Genomic DNA, 24,173 nt, shown 5'->3' with positions numbered 1-24,173 from the left:
CGGAAAACATAAACTCTTTTCTTTCTTTTGTGGTAAAAGTAGAGCATTATACCAAATGTGAACTGTATGACTGCCAAACCATGTTTCATATACTGTCTCATTTTCCATTAGATCTTCTTAAAGCCTGCAGCCTGTACTTTGCATAGTAAAAAAAGGGCCGTGAGACCAAGTCAACCTGTCTCTTTCAGCATTTGTCAGCACAAAATAATGCAATTTAAAAGTTGAGGGGAAACGTGTTCCTGGACAACTTGCATCATTCAAAAAAACTCTGCCTCTGCAACAGTGTTTTCTTGGAACAAAAAGAGGCATTTCCAGGAATGTTGTATATTTAATAAATTAAGATGTCTCTTTTGTTTATTAGGGGTGTTGCAATCCAAAAAAAAGATGGGTCAAATGCATTGGCATGACATGGACATAAAACATATATATGTAGGTTTGTCAAGAAGTACCACTGTATGAATAATGAAGAGAGGAATGTCAGAAGTGAAAGACCACAGACATGTGAAGCCGCAGCCTCTATAAAGTAGCTGTGACCACATGACACACTCTGATTACAGAATAGACAGATGCAGGATAAATACGAACTGGAACTTCTCATCAGGAGTCTTAGAACTGCAGTCATCTTAAAACTTGGGGTTCTGTCTGGATTCAGCAAAGTGCATACTTTCCAAACACTGAAATAATGTGTGTGTATTAAAGCAAAACATTGTTTTTGTTATGATACAATACTTTTCCTACTTTGCCACAGTCAACACTACAGTGATGTATTGCAAAACTAAATACCTCGTCAGGATCATTGTCCCATTTAGTTCTAATTGTTTGTCCTGCTGAACATTATGTTTTATGAACTCAGTCCTAATCGTCTCTCGCTGTTTGGGTACGAGCTGAGCTGAATAACCCATGAGACGAGAGTGGAGGTTCTGTTCATAATTCAGTACAGGCAGAAGGACGGGGACTGGACCCGAGTGCACAATATAATTCAGCGCAGATCTGCTCAGAAGGTTGGTTGTTTACTTTAGCGACTTTTCAGAAGTGTAGTATGTGCTGATGGGGAATCTCCATACACACACACAGACTTACACACAAACACACACACAAACAGAAAAAAAGCAATCAAGACAAAATTTACTTGAAAGATAAATGACGGTAAATAGCCAACAACACTAAGAGGCTCCAAATTGCAGACGGCTCAATGCTCAGTGTACAATAATAATTACACTAACAATCAAGTGCAACCTCCACACACCCGCCCCACTCAGCTACTTTGCTGCTTCATTTATAAACCAGGCTTTCCCCTATCATTATAACACTTCTACCATTATAAGCATTCTGCGGAGAAAGGAAACCTTATTGGCCTGGATCTAAGTCTCTGCCCCTGAGAGGTTTCGAGAAATGGGGGTTGTCTTATATTTCAGCACTAAAAAGAAAGTCACACGTGAATGCATTACAATAGATATTCTTTGAAAGGAGAGAATACCAGTATAATTATTGTCCTTTCCAGTGTTGTATTGCGGAATATTTGCCGTCTTGTTATGTTGCTAGGGTCAGAGGTGCTTTAGCATGGATATAAAATGAGTCTTTCAGAGTTAGGCAGCCTAAAAGTGTTTGAAGAGGGAAAATCTGTGATCTCAGCATCTCCCGACGTCTTTAATGCAGAAATTAACCAGAGAGAAAATCCGTCAACAACAAAGAATGACGTCTTGTCACAGATAATGAGCTCAGAAAAGACTGAAGTGTAAAAAATGTTAGCTGTCGGTCAAATTGATGATGCAAGAGGAATGACAGCGAACGGAGGAATGGACTCGCTCGGGGAACTCAGGCAGCTGACTGAGTGACACTGGGACAGGGAGCAGAAAGTCCACGCTAAACATAAAATGTGGGTTTCACATTTGTAAAAACAACAATGCCCCCCTCACCTTAACCCAACCCCAGAATCCCTGGGGACACTATACATTAATGTTATTGATTTTGAAAGGGTATATTTTTCTTCTATTGGTGAATGTCCCTGGACTCTATAACAGCCTCTGGGTTAACTCATGAAAACTCTTAAACCCCCCAAACAGCGATAATCTGCTCTTGCTGGAGAGTTCTTCACAGTCAGTTTGAGAAAGACATTCTCCTACAAATGGTAAAGTAGCCATCAAATCAAGTGCATTGATACCAAATCTGCTCTTTGAGACATGGCCTAAGTGTGTGTTTTTGTACTTGTACAGATGTCTTTGTGAGGACCAGTTTGAGTCTATGACCTATGGAGTGAGGACATTTTGGCCGGTCCTCACTTTCTGGCCTACTTTTCATGGGCTGTTTCAGGCTTAATACTTGGTTTTAGGGTTAGGTATTTAGTTTTGTTGGTTAAGGTTATGGTAAGGGGCTAGGTATTGCATTATGACAATGAATGTCCTCACTAAGATAGATGTACAAATGTGTGAGTGTGTGCGCTTGTGCGTATGGCTTTGTGGTGACGGCTGAAGGACAGATTAGGTTTTGACTTTGTGTGTTTGTGTGGGTCCAAATCCCTAACAGAGCTAGCTGACCTCTGGGCGGATGGAGAAAAATGAGTTCATCCTCAAGATAAATACACACAGACACTCTGTGCAACATGCACAGATGGAAGTACACGCACACACACGTACACACACGTACACACAGAGAGGTTTGGTTGAATAATGGCCCAGTGAGTGGTGTGCCTATGGGGAAAGCTGTCAGTTTAATTGAATCCAGTATTCTCCATTCTCCCTGCCTGCTAATTGATTCTGTCAGGCTCTTCTGCTTGACAAAGAGACTGACATTTTCCCCTGCATGGTTATGACTGTCACAGTGTGAGTGACTGCGTGCGTGCATGTGTGTGTGTGTGTCTGCCCTTGCACATTATTTACTTAGAGCTACAGGAGTCTATGTGTGTGCCGACTGGTGTATTAAGCACATTATTAATGTAGGAGGACAGGGCAGTCCTGTTGGCTGAATATGTGTGTGTATGCGTGTACCCATAGGTATTCATGCTTAGATGAGTTATATCAATATACAGTGTAGTAACAATGACCACTCGCTGCACCAGACTGACTCCGCAGGCTGCAGGTTGTTTTTAGTAATCTGTAATTTTGTGAAATCTCTCATTAATTTTCAACCGAAAGGGCTTTTCAATCACTCAGTATTTAAAGATATATGAACATAGTATGCTGGAATGTTAATAAATAATATTGTTGGAAAACTTTGAGTCAACAGCACAGCGCTAGATGATTTAGCAGCCTACAAACAGACACAATGACCAGCTATGATTGGTGCATTCAGGGAAATGGTTAGCAGTTACGTAGCATCTAAGCTCTTCTCAAGTTTTTATACGATTTTTGGGAAGAAAAAGAACCGGAAAGTGTCGGGTGCAACAAACTGGGACATTTGTGTTTTTACAATCAGCCAAGCTATTTCGTTTCACGTCTAATAGCTTGGAAATGGTCAAAGCTATCAATGAAATAGTTTTCTGACAGTCACTTCAGATTCTTCACTTGTTCTTAAAAAATATGACTTTTATTATGCATGTCTAACTTTGTCTGGCTGTCGATCATTAATGCGAGGGGGAACATTTTACCGAAGTGTCGGCTCCCACATCATTTTTATTTCATTACACGTCAACTGTTGATGTATTGCATTCACTTCAGTCAGGCCACTCCAGGCCTTCTGCTGCCCTTTTCAAACGGTATGAGATCGGCAGTGGATAAAACACACATACCTGCCTGCGCCCGCAAACAGTAAACACAAGGTTTTGACCAACATGCAACCTAGAAATGTCAGTTTGACAGGTAGGGAGTTTAAGAATTGCCGAAAGTGTTCTCGCAAAACAAAAGTGTTTCTTGCTCACACGGGACAAAAACTATGGATTTCATCTGTACTGATGTGTTCTCAACAAGGAGTCGAGGCATTAAGTTTAAAACAAACAAGCTCTCTTCAGCCAAAGAGCAGAATTATTTCTCGTTGGGTCAAGCCAATCTGCCCCGGCGCATTAAAGGTGCAGTGAAGTCAGAATGAACAACACCTGTGAACGAGGAATTCACACTGAAATAAAAAAACGAGGGTTGCCATATTAGTCTGTGTTACAGATGTTACAGGGTGTTCAGGCACGTGCAGATTACTTACCTTGCCCACCCGCCACATCGTCGCTGTATTTATTTATTTTTTGTAGGTATTTTGGTTCCTTTGCAGTAGTAGTGCCCATATTCATTGCATTCAAAATTTGTAAAAATACAAGTTGTAGTGACTTCTCCATGCAGCAGTGGAGTCACATAATCATAGTAACAGAGTGTTATCAGCGGATGAGAGGAGAGTTGACCGTGTTGTGTTAAAAGGCGGTAAAAACTTTATGGACGTTTTGAGGTACCACCGGATCACTAACAGACGGGTCAACCATATTAGAGAGAAAGAGAGACAGCAAGTGAGTGAGCAAGAGACAGTGGTGCAAAGCGCTGTTCATTCTACAACGAAGCAACTACGCAAAACCTCTCAATGATCTTATATGTTATTATGAGAAGTGGACTCTCCCAGTTTAGGTAAGCAAAGGGAAAAGGCTGCACACAACAGCAAGTGCAGCTGGAAACTGAAGCTGCCGGCAGTGAAATCCATCACACTCTTTCCTTTTAAAATGTCCGGTGTAATCGATTACATCTGTGATGTCATGAGTTTATAGCCAAGTGGGAAAATTACAACACTGTGGCATCTCTATTGCAAACCTCACGTTGTAGAATTTCATTGCTATGGCTGCAAGTCTGCATGAACCTAACCGATAAAGATGATAAACAACCAGGTACGTAATGTGGATCATCCTATCATGGCCGACACCCATTTAGCTCAATTAGGTCAAAATTTGGCATTGATCGAATTTTGCAGCATATCTCCTATTGTAGCTGTTTGACCTTTACTGTACTTTCTACAGGCAACGTTGTGCAGCTGGTGCTATTTCAGGACACTGGAGTAACGCTGTTCACTGATGTATGCAACAACAAAACATAAGCTTTATGAATTATGCAGCATACTGTATTTACTGTACGGTGTGCGAAGATAAATATACCAGAACTAGCTATTTGAAAGGTCAGGGCACTTCATGCTTCGCCACCTGAAGGTTAGTGACAGACTTTTAAAGCATGACAAGGTAACTTCATAGGTCAGAGCGCACATTAAAAATAACCAGCTATGGTGCTGCAGCCAACTTGAAAACCTCTTCAGCTCACCCAAGCAATGCCACATGTCAATGTCTGTCTTGTGCCTCCACTGTTTATTCTCTCTCTCTTTCTGACAGGCTATCTGTCTTTCTATGTTCGACTGAAAATCTATTCACCTGTCTCTTTATCTCCCTTCAGCCTGTCCCTCTATCACTCCATTCATCATCTGACTATGTGTCGACTGTGAGTCTGGCTCTTCCACCAGAGTGCATACACACAACATGGAGTAGACACAACTAATCTCAGAATAATCTCTGCCCAGATTATCTCTTTCTGTTTGCCCGGGGTGATGGGATGGGAGGAAATACAGAGGAGGAGAGAGAGATTAGAGTTACGGGGTCAGTAACTTCCCCAGTTTGTTCAGTCGCATCTCATCAAAACAACAGCAGCAGCTTTAAGACGTTTACAGGTATTTAACTGTGATGAAGCCGTCCTCAGAATGGTTTATTGTGCTGCGTCATTTTTCTAAAGAGCCGTTATCGGAGAAAGTGTTATCACTTCTACGCTGCATTTACTGAGTCATTATATTTAACAGCAGTATGAGTGCATCGGAGAGTGTGGAGATGTTGCTTGTACAAGTATTTTTTGATAATAAACACTGTTAAAATGTAGTGTTATAAATATTACATCAGCGACTTGCTCAGAGAAAATTTAAGCGCAGCCACAAAGAGGTAGTTTGTGTTGTTAAACTTGTACCTCAGTGTTTTCACTGAGCATTTGGACATTATATCTTTTAATAAACATATAGTACACTTAGTGTTTAATTTTGTATTATTTTTATTACTGTAAACACAGAATATTAACTGGGCATAATTAAAGTTTAAATAAGTTAAATGGTCACATAAACTCATCATTAATCACATGATCATAATTCATGAAGCCCAGAAATGCATTTATTAAGAGTAAGGGGATTACATATATGTACCTTCCCTGTGTCAGGATTTTCCTTTGGGCAATGGCCTCATTTATTTTACCTTTAATATGCAAACCATGGGATTGCAATTAAAACACCTATGGTTCTTCCAGGATTTGTGATCAGTGAGATAATTCTCCAACCAATGTCCAATTAATCTCAATTTGCATATTGAGTGTAAAATAACTTAGGTCCCACCTGATGAAAGTGCTGCTTTAGCCTTCATGTATAAATCCTCCTGGAGGGAAAAATAAATCCTCTCCAATCCATTTTCATTGATTAATATAAAAGGTATGACCATGTGTGTTATTTTGATGTATTTATGAATTTGTTAAAACATTTTATTCATCTTAATGTTTTGCTTTCATTGAGGAACATGTTGCATTGGCGTTAGGTCATTACCAAAAGTCCACATCTGTTAGAAATACCATCGTTTCAAAACACCTACTACCACTGTAGTTTTACTACATCATTCTTAGGGATCACGATTGATCCAGGCTTAGGGTCTTAGTTTTTTTTCTTTTCTTTTATCTATACATTCAACCTTTATTTAACCAGGAAGTCCATTGAGATGAAATTCTAGTTTTCGAGGGAGACCAAAATAGCGCATCATTTCAAAGTTATAGTGTGATGTTACAACACAGGCCATTACTGAAATACAATATTAATATAAAAGATGACATGATGTCATGTATTTATCCCATAAAGGTCAGCCACTGTCCTCAGACTTGGGGATAAGGTCAGAGTATTAAGTCAAAGATCATTACTGCAGAGCAGCCGCAGCAGCAGAAGAGATTACTCTGGTGGTCGTCACATGGGACGTCATATTCTATATTTAAACAAAAGGGTTGGGTAATGTTCCACTCTTTTCACAGCCCTTAAACAAATACTGCCCCTACGGAAATTGCCCTTTTTTATTTCAGAGCAGCAGCATGGATAAAGAGGCCACAGCATGAGCTCGGTATTTACAGTCATCCCTGCTGAGGTTTCCTTTGGTAAGACAAATCCAACCAGGCCTGTAGCTGACATAACCTCTGATCTCTGTTTGGTGGGAAGACTGTTTGTGGAGAAGATATTTCCCTACAGAAATCAATACAATTACTGTTTTAAAGAGTTGCATGAGCAGAAATTAGATGTCAAACTGTTATATAGAATGTGTAAGAATGTGGGATTATAGAATCCCTACAGTGAAAAATCTGAATAAACTGAAAGCACAGAAAACAAAAGAGGAAATATCTTAAAAGAGGAGTCTATAGAAATTCAATCAGTCCAAAGGTCATTCCTAAGTATTAACTCAGACATTCACTTCTGTATTTTCACATAAAGGACATTGTCTCTCCTCTCTAAGCTTTAAACTAGTAAATCCTATGTATCCGCATTATTACATCAGACTGCCTCTATATTTATCTTGCATAGGATGTCTGCTATAACAAATGGCCACGGTTAGCCGACTGCAATATATAAAGTATTTAAGCTGAATGTTAAGTCTCGGCCTGTTGTTATTTAGACAATAGCAATCCAGGGATTAGCGCTGTGGTTCTGATATTAGTTATCCTGCGCCCTCTGACTCAATGAGAATGAAGGTCATGCATCTCTTAACACTGAATCATACGTCTACCGGAGAGTAATATTGATTGATTTTATCTTTGAGGGCACAGAGTTAACAGTGGAGATCAGCTTCATTCAGGCAGAAAACACAGTGACGGGGGACACAGTGGCGGTCGTATATTACAGCGCGTCGCGGGCAGCTTTTGGAGATTTAATGTACAATAACTTCAGGTGCAGAGTGCCGTTAAATCAACTGACCCACTTATAAAAGCATGCGCGAGTGCAAGTCGTAGAGGCCGCCCCTACACCCGTGCTTCCACTGGCCATGTGAAGTGTACATCAGCCACAAGAGAGATAGTTCCAGTTCACTCTTACGCAACCACTTACCTTCCATCCCTCATTCACTTTGCATCGTGCATCCCACTAAAAACCTGCCCCCCTAAGGTCTGTTCCATATTGAGCAGCAAGATGTCATGTTCAACTTCTGTCTACCACAGAGCGATGTTGTTTCCTTGCAGCGTTCTGAGCATATTCCAGGAATACTGTACCTGTAGTAATATCCGACCAGTGAGGAGGGAATTACGAAGCCACAAGTCTGCCATTAAAAGTGTAAGATGATGAGGTTTACTGTCATTATCAAAATGGTGCTAATATGCTTACCCCCCCTCCCCAAGCAATCACTGTTTGTGTATCACCCTGGTCTGGTGGGGCTCAGTGCAATTCTTTGTGCAGTGTGCTCAGCGGTAAAATAAGTCCACTGTGATCTTTCAGGTGAAAACTGTGCAGAGAAAAGGTGCATTCACATTCACGACTCCAGTTTGAACAGAATCCAGGTACTGTAGGGTGACTTATTATTACTCACCAAAGAAAATGCTTATTTTAGCAGAACTTAACACATAAAAAAATCAGCACCTCCGCTGCTCATGATCCAAAAACAGCCTGATGCCTACTGCTGTGACAGTGTTAATCTTTTCTGCCAGTCATCTAGTTGTTGCGAGGGAGTTACTTGGAAGCAAAAAAGGAAATGATCAGAATTTCTTGGCTCTGCCTTAATGACCAAGAAACATCACCACTCATGTTGAATGTTGGTGTCATGCCTGAGATGGTTTACTACTGATTATGTTTAAAGCCTGACATAACGATAACGGACACTTACTATTTCATGGCTGGAGAGTAGTGTCTATGGCAGGGAAACTCAATATTATTACCTCAGCCAAGGAGTTTTTGTCGTTGTCTATTTTTTTGTCTGTCAGCAGGATTACACAAAAACTGCTGGATGGGCTACGCAGAAACTTGGTGGAAAAATGCGGTATGGGTCAGGGAAGAACCCATTAAAATGTTGTTGTGGATCCGGATCAAAGGGCTGATCCAGGAATGGTTTTCTTTTGTCTTTCAACATTTTCATTAATATTTAAGAGAATAATTACTGGATGTTGGTAAAAAAAAATGCAGTTTCTTAAGGGGACTGTTGGGCCTTGGCGGAGGTATGAGCTCCATGAGTGCCATTCTAGTAAGATTCAATGTTCAAATAATAATGAATTCCTCAGTGGTCAGGCTGTGTGTTGTTGAAACACCATGGAAACTATGTGGTCACATTTTAATTGCAGGAGGCAGTAGATTATTATATTTCTCTTCTGCCGTCATGTTGGAGGTGACAACAGGACAAGCAGAGCAGTGTATAAATCGTTTTTCTGCAGCAGCTGCTCCTTTTGGGGGATCCTGAGTAGCTGTCCTGCCAGCTGGAACCCCCTCCAGCATGCCTCTCCAGCCTGCGCCTACCCCCCAGGCTGCCCTCTCAGTCAGCCGTGACAGGTATACATTCAAAGCGATGCACATGAGGGGATGGCGTCCCAACCAGGTGCCTGACAACCTCAGCTGGCTGCCCTGAATGCAGAGGAGTGGGAGCTTAACTCTGAAGCCCTGTGGATTGCCTGGCTCGTCACTGTGTCACAGATACCGTGCTCGGCCAGCATGTGAATGAATCTCATTCTGGCTGCTTGAATTCCTCTGGTCACCAAAACACTCTTGGCTGTAGGTGAAGGTCAAAAAAATAAAAGATGATTTTTTTTTTTGTTGCATCTAAGCGTTGTGATTGGACCCCGAATTTATGCAACCGCTCGATATCGTCTGAAACTTGGCAGCACAACGCTCGACTGCTCAGAGCAAATCTGTCAAGCAAAAGGAGAACATCATTTGTGAATGGAAATGCCATCATAATGTCACAGATCTGGATACTCTCAGACTTCAGCTTTGAGCATCATGTGCACCCGGGGTAAGACCAAATGTCTGACCCCCCCAAAAAAAGTATGCACTTCCACATACTTCAATGCATCTTAGATAATATATATATATAATCGCCTCAACTCTTTCGGCATCCGGAGAGATAACAAATAGCTGATGTAAATTCGTATTGTTAAGTCACACAAGTAAAGTGACCATACTGTACTTATAAATCCCATTTCTAATGGGTTTAAAGCTTATTAAGATGAGTATCAGTGTGCATTTTGTAGCTCATTTTATGAAATCAAGGATGAAGTCTTTTTCTTTTGCTTTTATGTGACTCCTAGTTACATATGATAAATTGTCACTGTGGCTTGTGAGTACTGGACAAAACATCTACGACTCTTACACAGAATCAGTGACATTTTAATCACAAGTAATAACGGGGATTAGCTTTACATTTTTAGAAGCAAAACTACATTTGCAGTTGTATCTCAGATATGATAGGGCTGTGGGAGGGTCCTGTTTGTGCCTTAGCCGTCATACAGATCACACTTAATGCCTTCAGTCCAACATAATAGTTACCTGCAGTAACATAGAACAGTGGTTCTCAACCTTTTTTCAGTGATGTACCCCCTGTGAAATATTTTTTCAGCCGAGTACCCCTAACCAGCGCAAAGTATTTTTGGTTGAAAATATATGTAATACACAGCGCTGTGCCATCAGGGTCTGATTTATTAAACACTTATATTTTATTGAATATTTATTAAATTGTGGAAATTGAGATAAAGCACATCACAACTTCCATCCAGTCTGGAACACGAGTGGGGCTCCGTTTATTTAGCATCAGTTAGCATCCAAATCAAAACAAACAAGATGGCGTTAAATACCCCAGCATGCCCCGGGGTCCCGGACGTCATTACGTTCCCGTCGCGCCGGGCCCCTGACGTCATCACGCCACCCAGCATGCACTGGGGTCGACGTCATCACCCACGCAGGAGCCTGACGCCGAACGCATTACGTAAACAATGGTGCGAACACATACTGAGCGCGGAGGTTGAATTATGTAAGTCCCCCACTCACTACACACGTCCCCCCAGAATTCACCATAGCAGACAAAAAATATCACCAAACAGGTGGTTGTATTAACCGGCCAAAACGACTGCGTTTTGGAGGGGGTGGAGGAGACACTACTGTGGCAGGTATCCCGCCTTGACAGGAGTGTGGGGCATGGAGTGTGGGAGGTTTGATAAGAAGGGGAACAGGGGGTGGATGCATAACTGGAGGCCGCCCGCGTCGTGGGGGCTGGGCTACTTCAACGGGCTTAGCCACGTCCAGATGAGCTGGTTTGAGGCGGTCAATGGAGAGTCGCTCCGGTTTGCCTCCCATGTCCACCACAAAATGTTTGTCCCCCTTCTCCAACACGCGAAATGGGCCCTCGTAGGGCGGCCGTAGTGGTCCCCTGTGAGCGTCGTGGCGAACAAAAACGTACTCCGCCTTCTGAAGCCCAGCGGGGATGTGCGACTGAGGGAGGCCGTGCCGGGAAGTAGGGACAGGTGCGAAAAGCCTTGCGTTGTCCAGTAGCGTGGCCCGCTGGGGAGCCGCAGACCAAGGGACGTTGGAGGTAGGAACAAAATCCCCTGGGACCCGCAGAGGCTGGCCATAGACAAGCTCCGCGGATGAGGATTGCAGGTCTTCCTTTGGTGCAGTTCTGATGCCCAGCATCACCCACGGGAGCTTGTCGACCCAGTTGCAGTCTTTGAGGCCAGCCCGAAGTGAAGCCTTCATCGACCTATGGAACCGCTCACAGAGACCGTTAGCCTGCGGGTGATATGCAGTCGTGCGGTGGAGTTTCACTCCGAGGCTCTGGGCCACCGTGTTCCACAGCTCAGACGTGAACTGCGCACCCCGGTCAGAGGATATGTCCGAAGGGGTGCCAAAGCGGGCAACCCAGGTGCCGATAAATGCCCGTGTCATCTCCACGGATGTCAGCGATGTCAGTGGCACAGCCTCAGGCCAACGGGTGGTCCTGTCAACCATGGTGAACAGGTAGGTGAAACCATGAGAGGAGGGTAGAGGGCCGACCAGATCCACGTTGACATGATCAAACCGCCTCTCTGGCACCGGGAACAACTCTAACGGGGCTTTAGTGTGTCGGTGCACTTTGGCCCGTTGGCACTCCAGACAAGTGGCAGCCCAGTCTCTAACGTCCTTTTTGAGGCCGTGCCAAACAAACTTCGCCGCCACCAGTCTCTGCGACGCTTTTGACCCAGGATGGGAGAGGCCATGGATGGCATCAAAAACGCGGCGTCTCCATCCCGTGGGCACGATCGGCCGAGGCCTGCCTGTGGAGACGTCACACAGGAGCGTGGTGTCAGCCTCCCCAAACACGACGTCCTCTATCTTCAAACCTGTAGTCGAGGTCCTCAGGGTGTGTAAGTCTGGATCTGTGGTCTGGTCCGCTGCCATGCGGCCGTAATCCAGGCCAAGATGGACTGCTCCTGCCACAGCCCGTGACAGGCAGTCCGCCACCTGGTTGTCCTTACCGGCCACGTGCTGTAAATCCGTGGTGAACTCGGAGATGTAGGACAGATGACGTTGCTGGCGGGCGGACCACGGCTCAGCCACCTTGGCCATGGCGAAAACCAGTGGTTTGTGGTCGACGAAAGCGGTGAAGTGTCGACCTTCCAGCAGGAAACGGAAGTGTCTGATGGCGAGGTAGAGACCCAACAGCTCCCGATCGAACGTGCTGTATTTCCGCTCGTTGGTGCGCAGTTGTCGACTGAAGAAAGCAAGCGGCTGCCAGGCCCCGCCTACCCACTGCTCGTAGACAGCCCCGACAGCGTAATCCGAGGCGTCTGAGGTGATGGCGATGGAGGCTGTGGCAGAAGGATGTGCCAGCATAGCGGCGTGCGCAAGGGCTGCCTTAGTGTCAGCAAAAGCCTTATCCCTGCCCTCAGTCCAGTCCACGGCGTGCATGGGCTTGCCTTTCAAGGCCTCGTGCAGGGGCTGCATGAGCTGAGCGGCTCGAGGGATGAACCGATGATAAAAGTTCACCCTGCCGAGGAATTCCTGCAGGGCTTTCACGGTGAGCGGGCGTGGAAAACGTGTGACCGCCTCCACCTTTGATGGGAGAGGGACTGCGCCATCCTTAGTGACTCTGTGTCCCAGGAAATCAATGGTGGAGCGACCAAACTGGCACTTAGCAGGGTTAACAATCAGGCCATGTTGGTTGAGCCGCTCAAAAAGCACTCGGAGGTGCGACCGGTGCTGAGATTCGGACGTGCTTGCAACCAGAATGTCGTCCAAATACACAAAAAGAAAAGGCAGGTCACGTAAAACAGAGTCCATGAGGCGTTGAAAAGCTTGGGCTGCGTTTTTAAGTCCGAACGGCATCCTTAGGAACTCAAAAAGCCCGAACGGCGTAATCACCGCTGTTTTTGGAATGTCCAGTGAGTGCATAGGCACCTGATGATAGCCCCGGACGAGGTCTACCTTAGAAAAAATCACCATCCCGGCCAGGTGTGCTGAAAAATCCTGTATGTGCGGGACTGGGTATCGGTCAGGTGTTGTTGCCTCATTAAGCCGCCTGTAGTCGCCACATGGGCGCCAGCCACCACCAGGCTTGGGGACGATGTGAAGAGGTGACGCCCACGGGCTGTCGGATCGGCGGACTATTCCCAGGCGTTCCATGTTGGAAAACTCGGCCTTAGCCACGGCAAGCTTGGTCGGGTCGAGGCGGCGAGCACGGGCGTAGACGGGTGGACCAGTAGTGGCGATGTGGTGCTCCACACCATGCTTCACGGCAGACGCGGAGAAAGTGGGCTGAGTGAGTGATGGAAAGCTAGCCAGTAAGTCATCCGGAAGTCATCCGGTGTGGACAGCATGCTAGACAGTCCCATGGAGCCAGCCCCGCCGAGTGTGCACGTATAAGAACAGAACGTGGCGGCGTCGATCAAACGGCGGTTCTTTACATCCACCAACAGTCCATGGGCACACAAAAAATCAGCGCCAAGGAGGGGAACGGCGACCTTTGCCGTGACAAAATCCCAGCCAAACCGATGCCCCCCGAAACACAACTCAACGTACCTCAGTCCATACGTGCGGATGGGGGTCCCATTAGCCGCTTCCATCGGGGGCCCGTGGCTGTCAGTCACCATATCCAAACGGGATGCAGGCAGGACGCTCCTCTGTGCTCCCGTATCGCACAGGAAACGTCGTCCGGAGATGTTGTCCCGGATAAACAGCAGCCTGCCGACGTGGCCGACACTCATGGCCACTACTGAGCGCCGGCCCTGGCGTTTCCCGACCCGCCGAACCTGCAGGGCGGCCGACATCTATAAGCCTTCGGTCCAAACTTCTCGTGGTAGAAGCACAAGCCTGAAGAAGACTGTTGGGGGCCTGAAGGTTGCTGCCGACCTGAAGACTGCTGGGGGCCTGAAGGTAGCTGCCGACCTGAAGACTGCTGGGGGCCTGAAGGTAGCTGCCGACCTGAAGACTGCTGCCGACGAGAAGAGGTTGCTGCGATGAGTGTGGAATCCTCCATGGTCACTGGATCGCCGTGCGGTGCCAGAAACGCGGCCATTACATAGCGCTCTTGACTCGCCACAAAAGATTTATCAGCCTCTTCAGCCAGTTGTCTACAGTCGGTGATTGTGGTGTTGGCCAACGCAGCTCTGACTTGGGAAGGCAGCTGACGCAGGAAAAGCTGGGTGAAAAGAAAATGGGGGCTGTGCTCCCCCAGGAGATCCAGCATATGGTCCATGAGCTCAGATGGTTTGCTATCACCCAGTCCTTGGAGGGAGAAAAGCCTGCTGGCTCTCTCAGCGTCTGACAGTTCAAAAGTCTTTAACAGGTGAGCTTTGAGTGCCTCATACTTGTCCATAGCTGGAGGGTGTTTCAGCAGACTCACCACCCGGGATGCTGTTGAACTTCCAAGAGCTGACACAACGTAGTAGAAACGTGTTGTGTCAGCTGTTATGTCCCGCAGGGCAAACTGCGCCTCCGTCTGGGCAAACCATGCTGAAGCTGATGCCTCCCAGAATTCGGGGAGTTTGAGGGCCACAGCGTGCACAGCCATGGTCAGGTCCCGTTTGTGAAAAACGTCAATCAAACGAACGTCAAGGTCACCAGTGTGGAAATTGAGATAAAGCACATCACAACTTCCATCCAGTCTGGAACACGAGTGGGGCTCCGTTTATTTAGCATCAGTTAGCATCCAAATCAAAACAAACAAGATGGCGTTAAATACCCCAGCATGCCCCGGGGTCCCGGACGTCATTACGTTCCCGTCGCGCCGGGCCCCTGACGTCATCACGCCACCCAGCATGCACTGGGGTCGACGTCATCACCCACGCAGGAGCCTGACGCCGAACGCATTACGTAAACAATGGTGCGAACACATACTGAGCGCGGAGGTTGAATTATGTAAGTCCCCCACTCACTACAAAATAACCATTTTTAAAGGATTTTTGAATGGATGCTAATTTTAAATATATTTAAAAAAAATCTCACATACCCCCTGGAGTACCTTCACGTACCCCCAGGGGTACTAGTACCCCCATTTGAGAACCACTGGCATAGAATATAATGGCAAAAAGGTTATGAATCTGTGTGTTGGCTGAAGTGGAAGCGTGCATGATACTGAACATGATACGATAAGTTAGAGCATTATTTTCTCCTCATAATGATTCATTAAAACAGTCCATCGAAGTGCAGCTCCCATAATGAAATCATATCAGCTGTAACACATTCTGTGATGGGAAATCAGCACTGGACATAAAGTAATTTGTAAAAAAACGACTTGTGTTTATAATGTTGCATTACTTTCCATCATCTGTGACTTAATCGATAATACTCTCTTCTAAAAACATTAAGAAAATACTAAATTGATTTGAAAAGGGCATGCAGGGAGCAAAACAAATAGGCGAGCCGCTTCCGCGGTAAGGATCTATAACATAGATTTTGTTTTCATCATTCTCTGCTCTTCATAATTGATCCAGCTCTTATTGCTGTATAGGGTCTGACCAGGGGACAGCTGGAGCTCACACTCATTGATGCAGCCTCTTCACTTATGGCTGCAATGTTCTCATCTGCTTCTTTTGTTTGCTCCTTTCCTCTCTTGATGCTCTTCACCAAGCATCATCTGATCTCGGTTTCATTCAATGAGAAATATTTTCTTTTCAAGTAGAGTACAATACATGTTTTTTCCAACATCATCCATCTGCACTCTACATTATATTTATGTAGAGATGCAATGCCTCTAGTCACACTAAAATTATATTCTGTCCATGGTTCTGGGTACATAGTGTGACTGGTTTTGTTTTCTTGCCGACATACATAATCCCCACAGTAAGGTGATGATGCTGGTTACATTTGAAACTCGTAAAACTACTGGGATGTTTTGCAAAATAACAGAATATCTTTGGGTCAAGTTTCTGATTTTGACTCTGGATATTCCAACTCCCTGACAAAAAAATAAAAAAAGAAGAGAAAAATACTTCATCCTTGAGGCCAACTCGCTCTCTGTTTGTATATGTCCTTGTGAAAGTGAAAGTTTCCTCAATAGAAATCCAGGAGGGAACATTTATATAATTCATTGACAGATAACTCTGTGAAATCGTGCTGAAATATTAACTTGCTGTTTTGTCCGTGTAGGACCATGGACAGAGGCAGAGTAGAAGTAGTGGGCGGCAAAGAAGAATGGTTAGAAGGCGTTAAAGAGAAAATTAAAAAAGGAGGAAGGAAAGGGTTGTGTGAGTATGGAGGAGGAAGGCGATAGATAAAGAGCTACAAAGCTGAAGAGCAAGAACAATAATCCTGCTGGGTGACGCTATTAAATTTTCACCCTCCATTAATCACTATTCAGAATAATGTATGAGCTACACACTCACAATGTCTAAAGACACTTCAGACGAGTGACACTGTCCCTCACTCATAAGGATCAGGTCACATGTAGAGAAATCTGCTTTAGAAGAAGGCACTGCTGCAAATAAATTAGATTCATAAACGTTATAGCACTACTATTGCCAGCCAGTGGACTGCAAGCAAATCGCTTGCATCTGCATCTGTCAGGTAATGGAAATATTCAGGACTTGTCCATGAACTGAACATAAAGATGAACAGCATGTCTCCACTTCCAGCTGTCAATCATGACGTTTCACCCTTTTTTTTAAAAAACCTACTTACCCAGAAAACACTTGAACCTACCTGGGTGTTATAAGAACGACCTAAAATGACAGAGGGCATCTTCGCAAAAATGTATTTGACATTTTCACATTGACTTGCCTATTTCCCATCCACTAATATGGAGAGGGTGAGGTTTTCTGATCTATACTGGTATCGATGGAATTCTCGCTGTCTTTCTTATGTCAAAAAAATGTGACTATGACAAAATATTAAAAACACATTACACACTACTGTAAAAAGACAAAGCTCTGACACATCAAGGCTGCGTGGCAGTTTTTATGTTTTACAATGTTTGCTTTTCTGAAAAAATCTGCATGATAATCATTAGGATTCATGATGTTTTACATTGTCTTTTTTAATTCCTGCCACAAGATGGAAACCCATGTCCCACATTCCAAAATAACTAACAGCTTAAAGGTAATTAAACATATGGTGTAGCCATGATAACAGTTGGCATGAAAACAAACTTGTTTCCCTCTCAGTTTAAAGAATGTTGATTAGTATTTATTTGCTGAATGAAGTAATAACTCTAAGTATATCAGCTTTGCAATTGCCAGCCAATAATCATTTCTAATAGGACTAATGTTGGAATAAATAGACATGGTGACACTTTCTGGCTAAATATAAATCAAGTAGAGTCACAAAGTATAAATGATATCCTGTATAGACAGAATTAAATCACATCTCTAAAGTGGTCACACTGCCAAGCTAACAGGTTGTTTAATGACCCCGGGCTGATCACCTACTTACAGGACAATTTGGTGTGTTTAGTGAATATCAGCCAACTGTATGGAGAGCTGGTTGTGTAAGACCATTATAAAACACACTGTAGAGCAATTTCTGTGATGAACATGAGACACAACAGGCAAAAACATTTCCTTTTCAGTCAATGTTAATAGTACATGTGGATAAAGAATGTTTAGGTGTTTATTTCTATACACTTTGTCTATTTTTGTGTAGATTTCTCCTTAGTTCACCGAAAGTTATCTTCCTAACACAACGCGCAGCACAGAGATGGTTGTCTGCCCCATATAATCACAGGCAGCTTTCTCTCTCCTGCACAATGTTATCGGATCCAAACATGGTCATTTTGTTTGTATCAGTCTGCTCATCGGTCAAAATAATGTATGGAATTGTGCAAAACACATCTTTAAAGACCGTTTTCTGAAAATGAAAATGATTTTTTTCTCATAATTTTCTCATAGTCTTCAATCCAGTAACACAACAAACTTTTCCAGTTCGTTTATCAGTTTTCTCAAAGTTTTTGCAGAGACGTTTGTTTGCATTTCACCCACAGACCAAGTTAGTGTTATTATTTGATTTGGGGTGATAAAAAGAGATATCCCAAATCCCTTCTTTAAAAAAAAAACCATGACTCTACTATGATGTTAAATAATTTTGACCTGGTTTCATCCAGTGATAATATTTATGTTCTGAATCGTTTACAAACCAGTGTGTGTTAAACTAGTAAATGCAACATTTGCATAATCAAACATACATTTTAAGTAAATGTGTAACACAAACACCAATGGTCTTAATGTAAGTAATCAATGAAAGTAAGAATATGATCACTGTGTCCTATCAGATCCTCCAGTCAGTAAACACACACTGTGTACAGGATTTACTCCTCCTTGAATTCCAATAGTGCCAAATCAAACATGGCCATTATGCATTCATCAGAAATAAAGATAGTTTTACTTTCTTGTGTACGCCCCCATTACACGAGTAACACCACCATCTGCGCAAACAATGCATCCTTCCTTCTCAGCCGCCATTTTCACAAATGTAAAAACACATCCTTGGTCATTCCTCTGCTGCTACGTAGCCAACATGGCGACCATTGACGGTTAAGCGTGTTCATCGTTTGACCCAAATTTCTGAACGTTATGCACCATCCAGGTTCTTATGGTGCACCGCGTGTTGCCATACTTGTCAGTGAAGACACATTCATGCACTCAACATATCAAGTGTGAGTATGGAAGTTCATACATTTAGACACAGCACACCTCTGCCACTAAATATTTCTCGTGATATATATTTTTTTTAATTCTTCTGTGCTTCATTTATTTATACTGTTACTAATCAAGTCCAATTTATATTTTATCACTGTCAGCGTAAATCACTTCAACAAGGGACGTCACTGCTGCTCTAGATAAATACATTAACTACATAAATAATTCCAAGTTATCTTACTGAGGTGTAAGCTGTGTAAGTCACTGTCAAATTATATTACTGAAGTATTTGCATCTCAAACTAATTGCGACACACTGACCTACAAAAGAAAAGTTGAACTAATGAGCAAAGTTTAGAGGAGTTTGGATATTTGTCAAAATAAGATAAAAGATTCTAGAATTAAAACATAAACATTTTGAGGAGAAAATCAAATGTAACGCAGATTGTATTGTATCATATATACAGCACTGTACTGACTCCTTCTGCGGTAATTAGATAAAACGAAATACTTCTTGGTTTTAGGAAAAATAATAATAGAAGACAGGTTTTGAGAATTACAGCACACAAATATAAGTAGTTTTGTGATCGTGTTCCAGAAAGCCAATGGTACAGCAGTATGTATCACTGTGGCTGGTGTTATTATTGGCTTTTATGCCTGTCAGTGTTGGTGTTATACCTCAAACCCTGATTTCTGCATCTGGCTACTAGATTTCTTTTAAAACCGGTAATGGAAAAATGATTTGAATCTTCTCACGTGGTCGTCTCACACCGCTGAAATCGGATCTGTCTGAATATTGGTGTGAGAGAGTAAATGAAAAAAAAAAAACACAGACAGAGAGGCAGAGAAATTGGAGATGATGGAAGAAATTAGGAGGAGAGCAAGCTGAGAGAGATGGAAAGACATCGAGACAGGGAGGATTTAAAAGGGGAAACAGGGAGTGAAGTGGAACTATGGAGGGAGGAGAATTATAAGCAGGGTGCTGGGAGAGAGACAGAAAGGCTATGATGATGAAAAAAAAGGGAGAAAAAAGAAAGAGATGGGCTGTGTCAAAACACTGCTGGACTGAAAAGCTAATAGATCCAGCCACTCAGTGGAATCTGGAAAAATACTGACTCAGTTCCCCGGGGGAGGATGAAGGAGGACAGCTCGCATGCTAAGAGGGGGCAACAGGGCACAGTCCCGAAGGCAAAGTCGCACAGAATGATTAATTATGTGGCACTTATTTTCATAATTAAAGCTTGTAACGTCAAAGTTTTTCGCCGGGTCCTGAGAATACCTGATGGCTACTGTTTTCTGTAAAAAATGTGAAAGGGATTTAGGGAAGCCCTGGATGGCTTTTTTCAATATTTGAAGACAGGAGAATTGTTCCCTGAGAGGCAAGTGATATTTCATTCCTTAGTAAACCCAGGTGAAAGAATCCTCTGCTACTGCACCAGATTTTGTTTTGTCCACTGACCCATCCCCTCAATGTTGCAGCTCAAATAACTGACAAGTATAAAGTATAAATTAAATACACATTATTTCTCCTTAGTTAAATCCTGTGATTTACTTCCTGCTCGACAACACCCAGGCGTCCACTAACAGTGGTGACGCTCTGGACAGCAGACGACGGAAGCTCAGTCTTGTCAAGTGAGATTCTCCCACTGATAACTTCTCTATAACATCTACTTAGCGGCTCAGTAGTTTCTTCCCTCTGGCAACATTGTCTGCTCCAGTCACTTTCACTTCCAAATCTTTGAAATCGTAAAGTGCGAGTTTTGTCTCTTTTCTGAGCTTTTGTCACGCACCTGTCTGGGCTGCGTTCCCCTCAGAAGCCAATGGGTGGTTTGGAGAAAAAAGCTTTAGAGCCCGACAATAGCTCGCAGGTAATTCATTCAAGGAACGTCTGCAAACAGAAAAACAACCAGAGTTACAGTCCATTTTTTGAAAACATGAAATATTTCAATGTATAATTTTGCTTTTTTGGGGGGGCAGATGAGCATATTTGGTTTGAAGTTTAAAGTCTGTCTGCACGTCCTTCCTCCATGTTCTGTTCAGTGACGCATTCTTTGTCATTTTTTGCTGTGTGTGCGACGGGACGGACAGGATGTGTGTGCTGCAGGGACTTTGCTGTCAAACCTTTGCCCTCCTCTGTTCAGCGCAGCCTGCACTGGAGGAATAATTGGCACATTAAATTATTTAAAAACAGCCGGGGCACATTATCATAAATATTCACTTGACGTTTTGCTTAGATCAACAGTCAGAACCCAGGGCTCTGGATGTGACTTCATGACATCTCATGTGTGTGTGTGTTTGTGTGTGCACACACAAATCGAAGCGCATGTATGCATTTTGAGTGCCCAAGGGCTGATTGATGGACAGTATTTGCAAACAAAGCGTCCTCCAGTCAGTCAACATAACTGAGCGCAGACAGCTGAAAATGTCAGGCTCATGCACGGAAACAGATGTGCACGTGAGCATACATATGGAAATGTCAGCCACACTTGCACTCGCGCACACTCATCCGCGAACATGCAGACGCAGGCCTCAGCAGCGTGGCAGCCCCTCGTTACTCTGCTGTTGTAACAAGAGCCTCTTACCGACCTGTCACTGTTCCCTTCAGAGAATAGACAATAATGACATGCTAACGAAGTAGAGCTGCTAATGACAGCTCTATTAGCATCTATTAATGCCAGTTGTGACCACAGACACTGAGGCCTCCGTCAGCCTCTGACTGCTGCTTATTACTGATCCCCACATTCTGCCCTTTGTGTATGTGTGTGTGATACAACAGCAAGACTGGGCTAAACTGTCTTATATTTAGTTATTTATTCATAAGTTGTCAAAATCGGATAAATAACATCTAAGAGGTTTGAGACAGGAGACAACGTTTTTGGATGGTGTCTTATCTCCCTTGCTTTTGTTTGTTTTTGTGGATGTAGCACAGACTGGAGAATAAAGAGAAAGAACTAAAGACAAACAGAACATCTGCCACAAGTTACTAAAAGCTTTTAAAGCTGCGTATCAATAGTGTTATTAGATTTACTGCTCTCCTATGTTTCTGATGGTTACTGACGGTTGAAAACACAAACTTGGCAATGGTTCATTGTTATGGTTTGGGTGTATTTAAAAACACTTCATCTGCATTGACTTATTTTAGGCCTCTCTAACCCAGGATGACAGAGCATAGAGTAAAGTCAGGGGAAGATTCATATTTGTGCTATAATACAGAGTCCTCTTTCCTCTATTGCAGTATTCAATGGATCCAAGGTTGAATTAGGAAGCCAGACGGAGGAAGGTTCATAATATCTCTGAGAGACAGATAGAAAAGACAAAACAATGGTTCGGCAAGATGAGCCGAGGTTTAGATGCATCTGTCCAAGATAGCTCCACATTCAGACTAGTGGTATGTGGCCATTTTGACTTGGCGAGATTTAGGACTGTAACGATTACTCAAATAATTTGAACGAGTACAAAACCTTGATTTAAATTATTTGCATCAAAGTTTCATTTAATCCGTACAATGGACAACTGCTTAATGGTCACTATGTTTCCCACAGAGCACAACATAGTTACGCCACGTTCAAACACTGAGGAGTTAACTTGTTGACTTTCCCATCAGCCTGATCTCCCTGATGCCTTTGGTATTGAGAATAAATAATTATGTCTGCAGAAAAAAAACTGTATTCCTTCTCCCTGCAAGAATTCCCTCACAGTAAGTGCTGCTTTTTGAGCTGTCAGTCTAGCAAACAACACAAGTATACACACTCCTTCACAAGCCTCAATATTTTAACTAAACAACAGTTTATTAAATTTTTTTTAAACAATGATCTGGTAGCATCACAACCCAGTGTCACTTGTTCTAACAAGTGACACTGGGTTGTGATGCTAAGATCTGTCCATCTTTATATCTATCTGTACCTAACTTTGGGAAATAAATGCATTTTTGACTGTTCTAAATTAAAAAAAGCTATGCAAATTATTTGTGGGATTTTCCATTGCAGTTATCAAGCAGTCCGATGTTGATATCGTTGGTGCTGCTGTGTGCCGCACATGTGATAAATAACCTGGGGACATGACAGCGATCCACAGTAATTACTGGTCTTCGATTGCTGGGCTGCTGAAAGCAATTAGAGATGAAAAAGCAAGAAAGGAACGCTGATGAAGGGGGGAGGGGGACGTGTCAATATGAATTCTCTGATAAAACAGTCGCGGTACGTGAGAAAACAGGCCTGACAGACGTAAAACACACCAACAGGAGGAGGGCGGCTCCGAATGTTTCTTCTTTCTCTGAACCAGTTCACACCTTTAAAGAAGCGTGCAGAGATGGCATCTTTACCGTCGCTATTCAGCTTTCAAGATGATACATGCGCTGTGGCAGATTGTGCTTTGTCGCAGCACAGGCGGAGGACGTCCTGCTCCCCAGTTCCCACCGGTCACTGTGAAATCTCATTGGTCTCTCAGTGGAGGTTAAAAATAGTCTGTCGAGATGATGATGTGCGGGAGTATACAAGGAGAGGAAGTTATATTAGTAGTATATTTAAATCAAGGCTTTGAAAAATATTTTTTAAATAAATGTAAGTGGAGGCAAAAGAATAATGCCAAAAACAGGGCAGAATTTCAAGCTTTTAGATTTAGAAAGAGCAGCTGTAACACATGAAGAAGACAGCTTACTAGCATGTCTTTAAGCTGTGTTTCCCATTCATCATCTGGACCAGGGCTGGGGGACCTTTTTTTATATCAAGAGCCATTTTAATTTATATTACTGCCTTCGAGGGCCATACTAAATCATTTGTGTTATTTTGTTTTCTCACTTATCACACCAGGGCTCCAGACTCACTTTTGTATTGGTTGTCCTGGACTCTCTGGCTCTGTTAACAAAAATTGCTCTTGAATAAATGTTTGTTACAGGATGTGTGTTACCAGCTAAGTAAACAGGATGGAAGGGTTATGATTTAGATTATCTTTTAACTTTGTATTGCATTAGGTTAGTAGTCCAGCGTTAGACTGTGGTGGGCCACCATATTCTAATTTGTCCTGCCACAGTGACATAAAGAACCAAATATGTTTTTACACATCTCACTATAACATAAGAGATATTGTTTGCTGCATGCTTGCTCATTCTGTTATGCTACCGCATGCTTGCACTACTGCAAGATATTGT

At 43.3% G+C, this 24,173-nt stretch overlaps 2 protein-coding genes across 3 annotated transcripts in view; one reads left to right on the top strand and one right to left on the bottom strand.

The window, feature by feature from the left end:
* zgc:172282 (leucine-rich repeat and fibronectin type III domain-containing protein 1-like protein) overlaps positions 1-24,173 on the top strand; it is a 166,222-nt gene that overhangs the window by 115,845 nt on the left and 26,204 nt on the right. The gene's annotated exons all lie outside the window — the stretch shown is intronic.
* Positions 14,134-15,044, bottom strand: LOC117772693. Its single transcript, XM_034604034.1, has 2 exons — positions 14,380-15,044; positions 14,134-14,307 (listed from the first exon to the last, which is right to left on the bottom strand). Exons 1-2 carry the CDS (start codon positions 14,966-14,968, stop codon positions 14,168-14,170), a joined length of 729 nt encoding a protein of 242 aa, XP_034459925.1. The 5' UTR covers positions 14,969-15,044; the 3' UTR covers positions 14,134-14,167.

The sequence above is a fragment of the Hippoglossus hippoglossus genome, chromosome 13, assembly GCF_009819705.1.
Source record: "Hippoglossus hippoglossus isolate fHipHip1 chromosome 13, fHipHip1.pri, whole genome shotgun sequence".
In the NCBI taxonomy this organism is placed as follows: Eukaryota; Metazoa; Chordata; class Actinopteri; order Pleuronectiformes; family Pleuronectidae; genus Hippoglossus; species Hippoglossus hippoglossus.
Note: the sequence above shows the minus strand (reverse complement) of the source record. Positions and strands in the feature narration are given on the sequence as shown.

Bases quoted from the DNA above. Each gene is read 5' to 3' on its own strand.
- LOC117772693 (XM_034604034.1), bottom strand. From the start codon at position 14,968: ATGGCTGTGCACGCTGTGGCCCTCAAACTCCCCGAATTCTGGGAGGCA. The intron at 14,308-14,379 runs GTCGGCAGCTAC...AGCAGTCTTCAG, and splicing joins TCGTCGGCAGCAGTCTTCAG to GTCGGCAGCAACCTTCAGGC.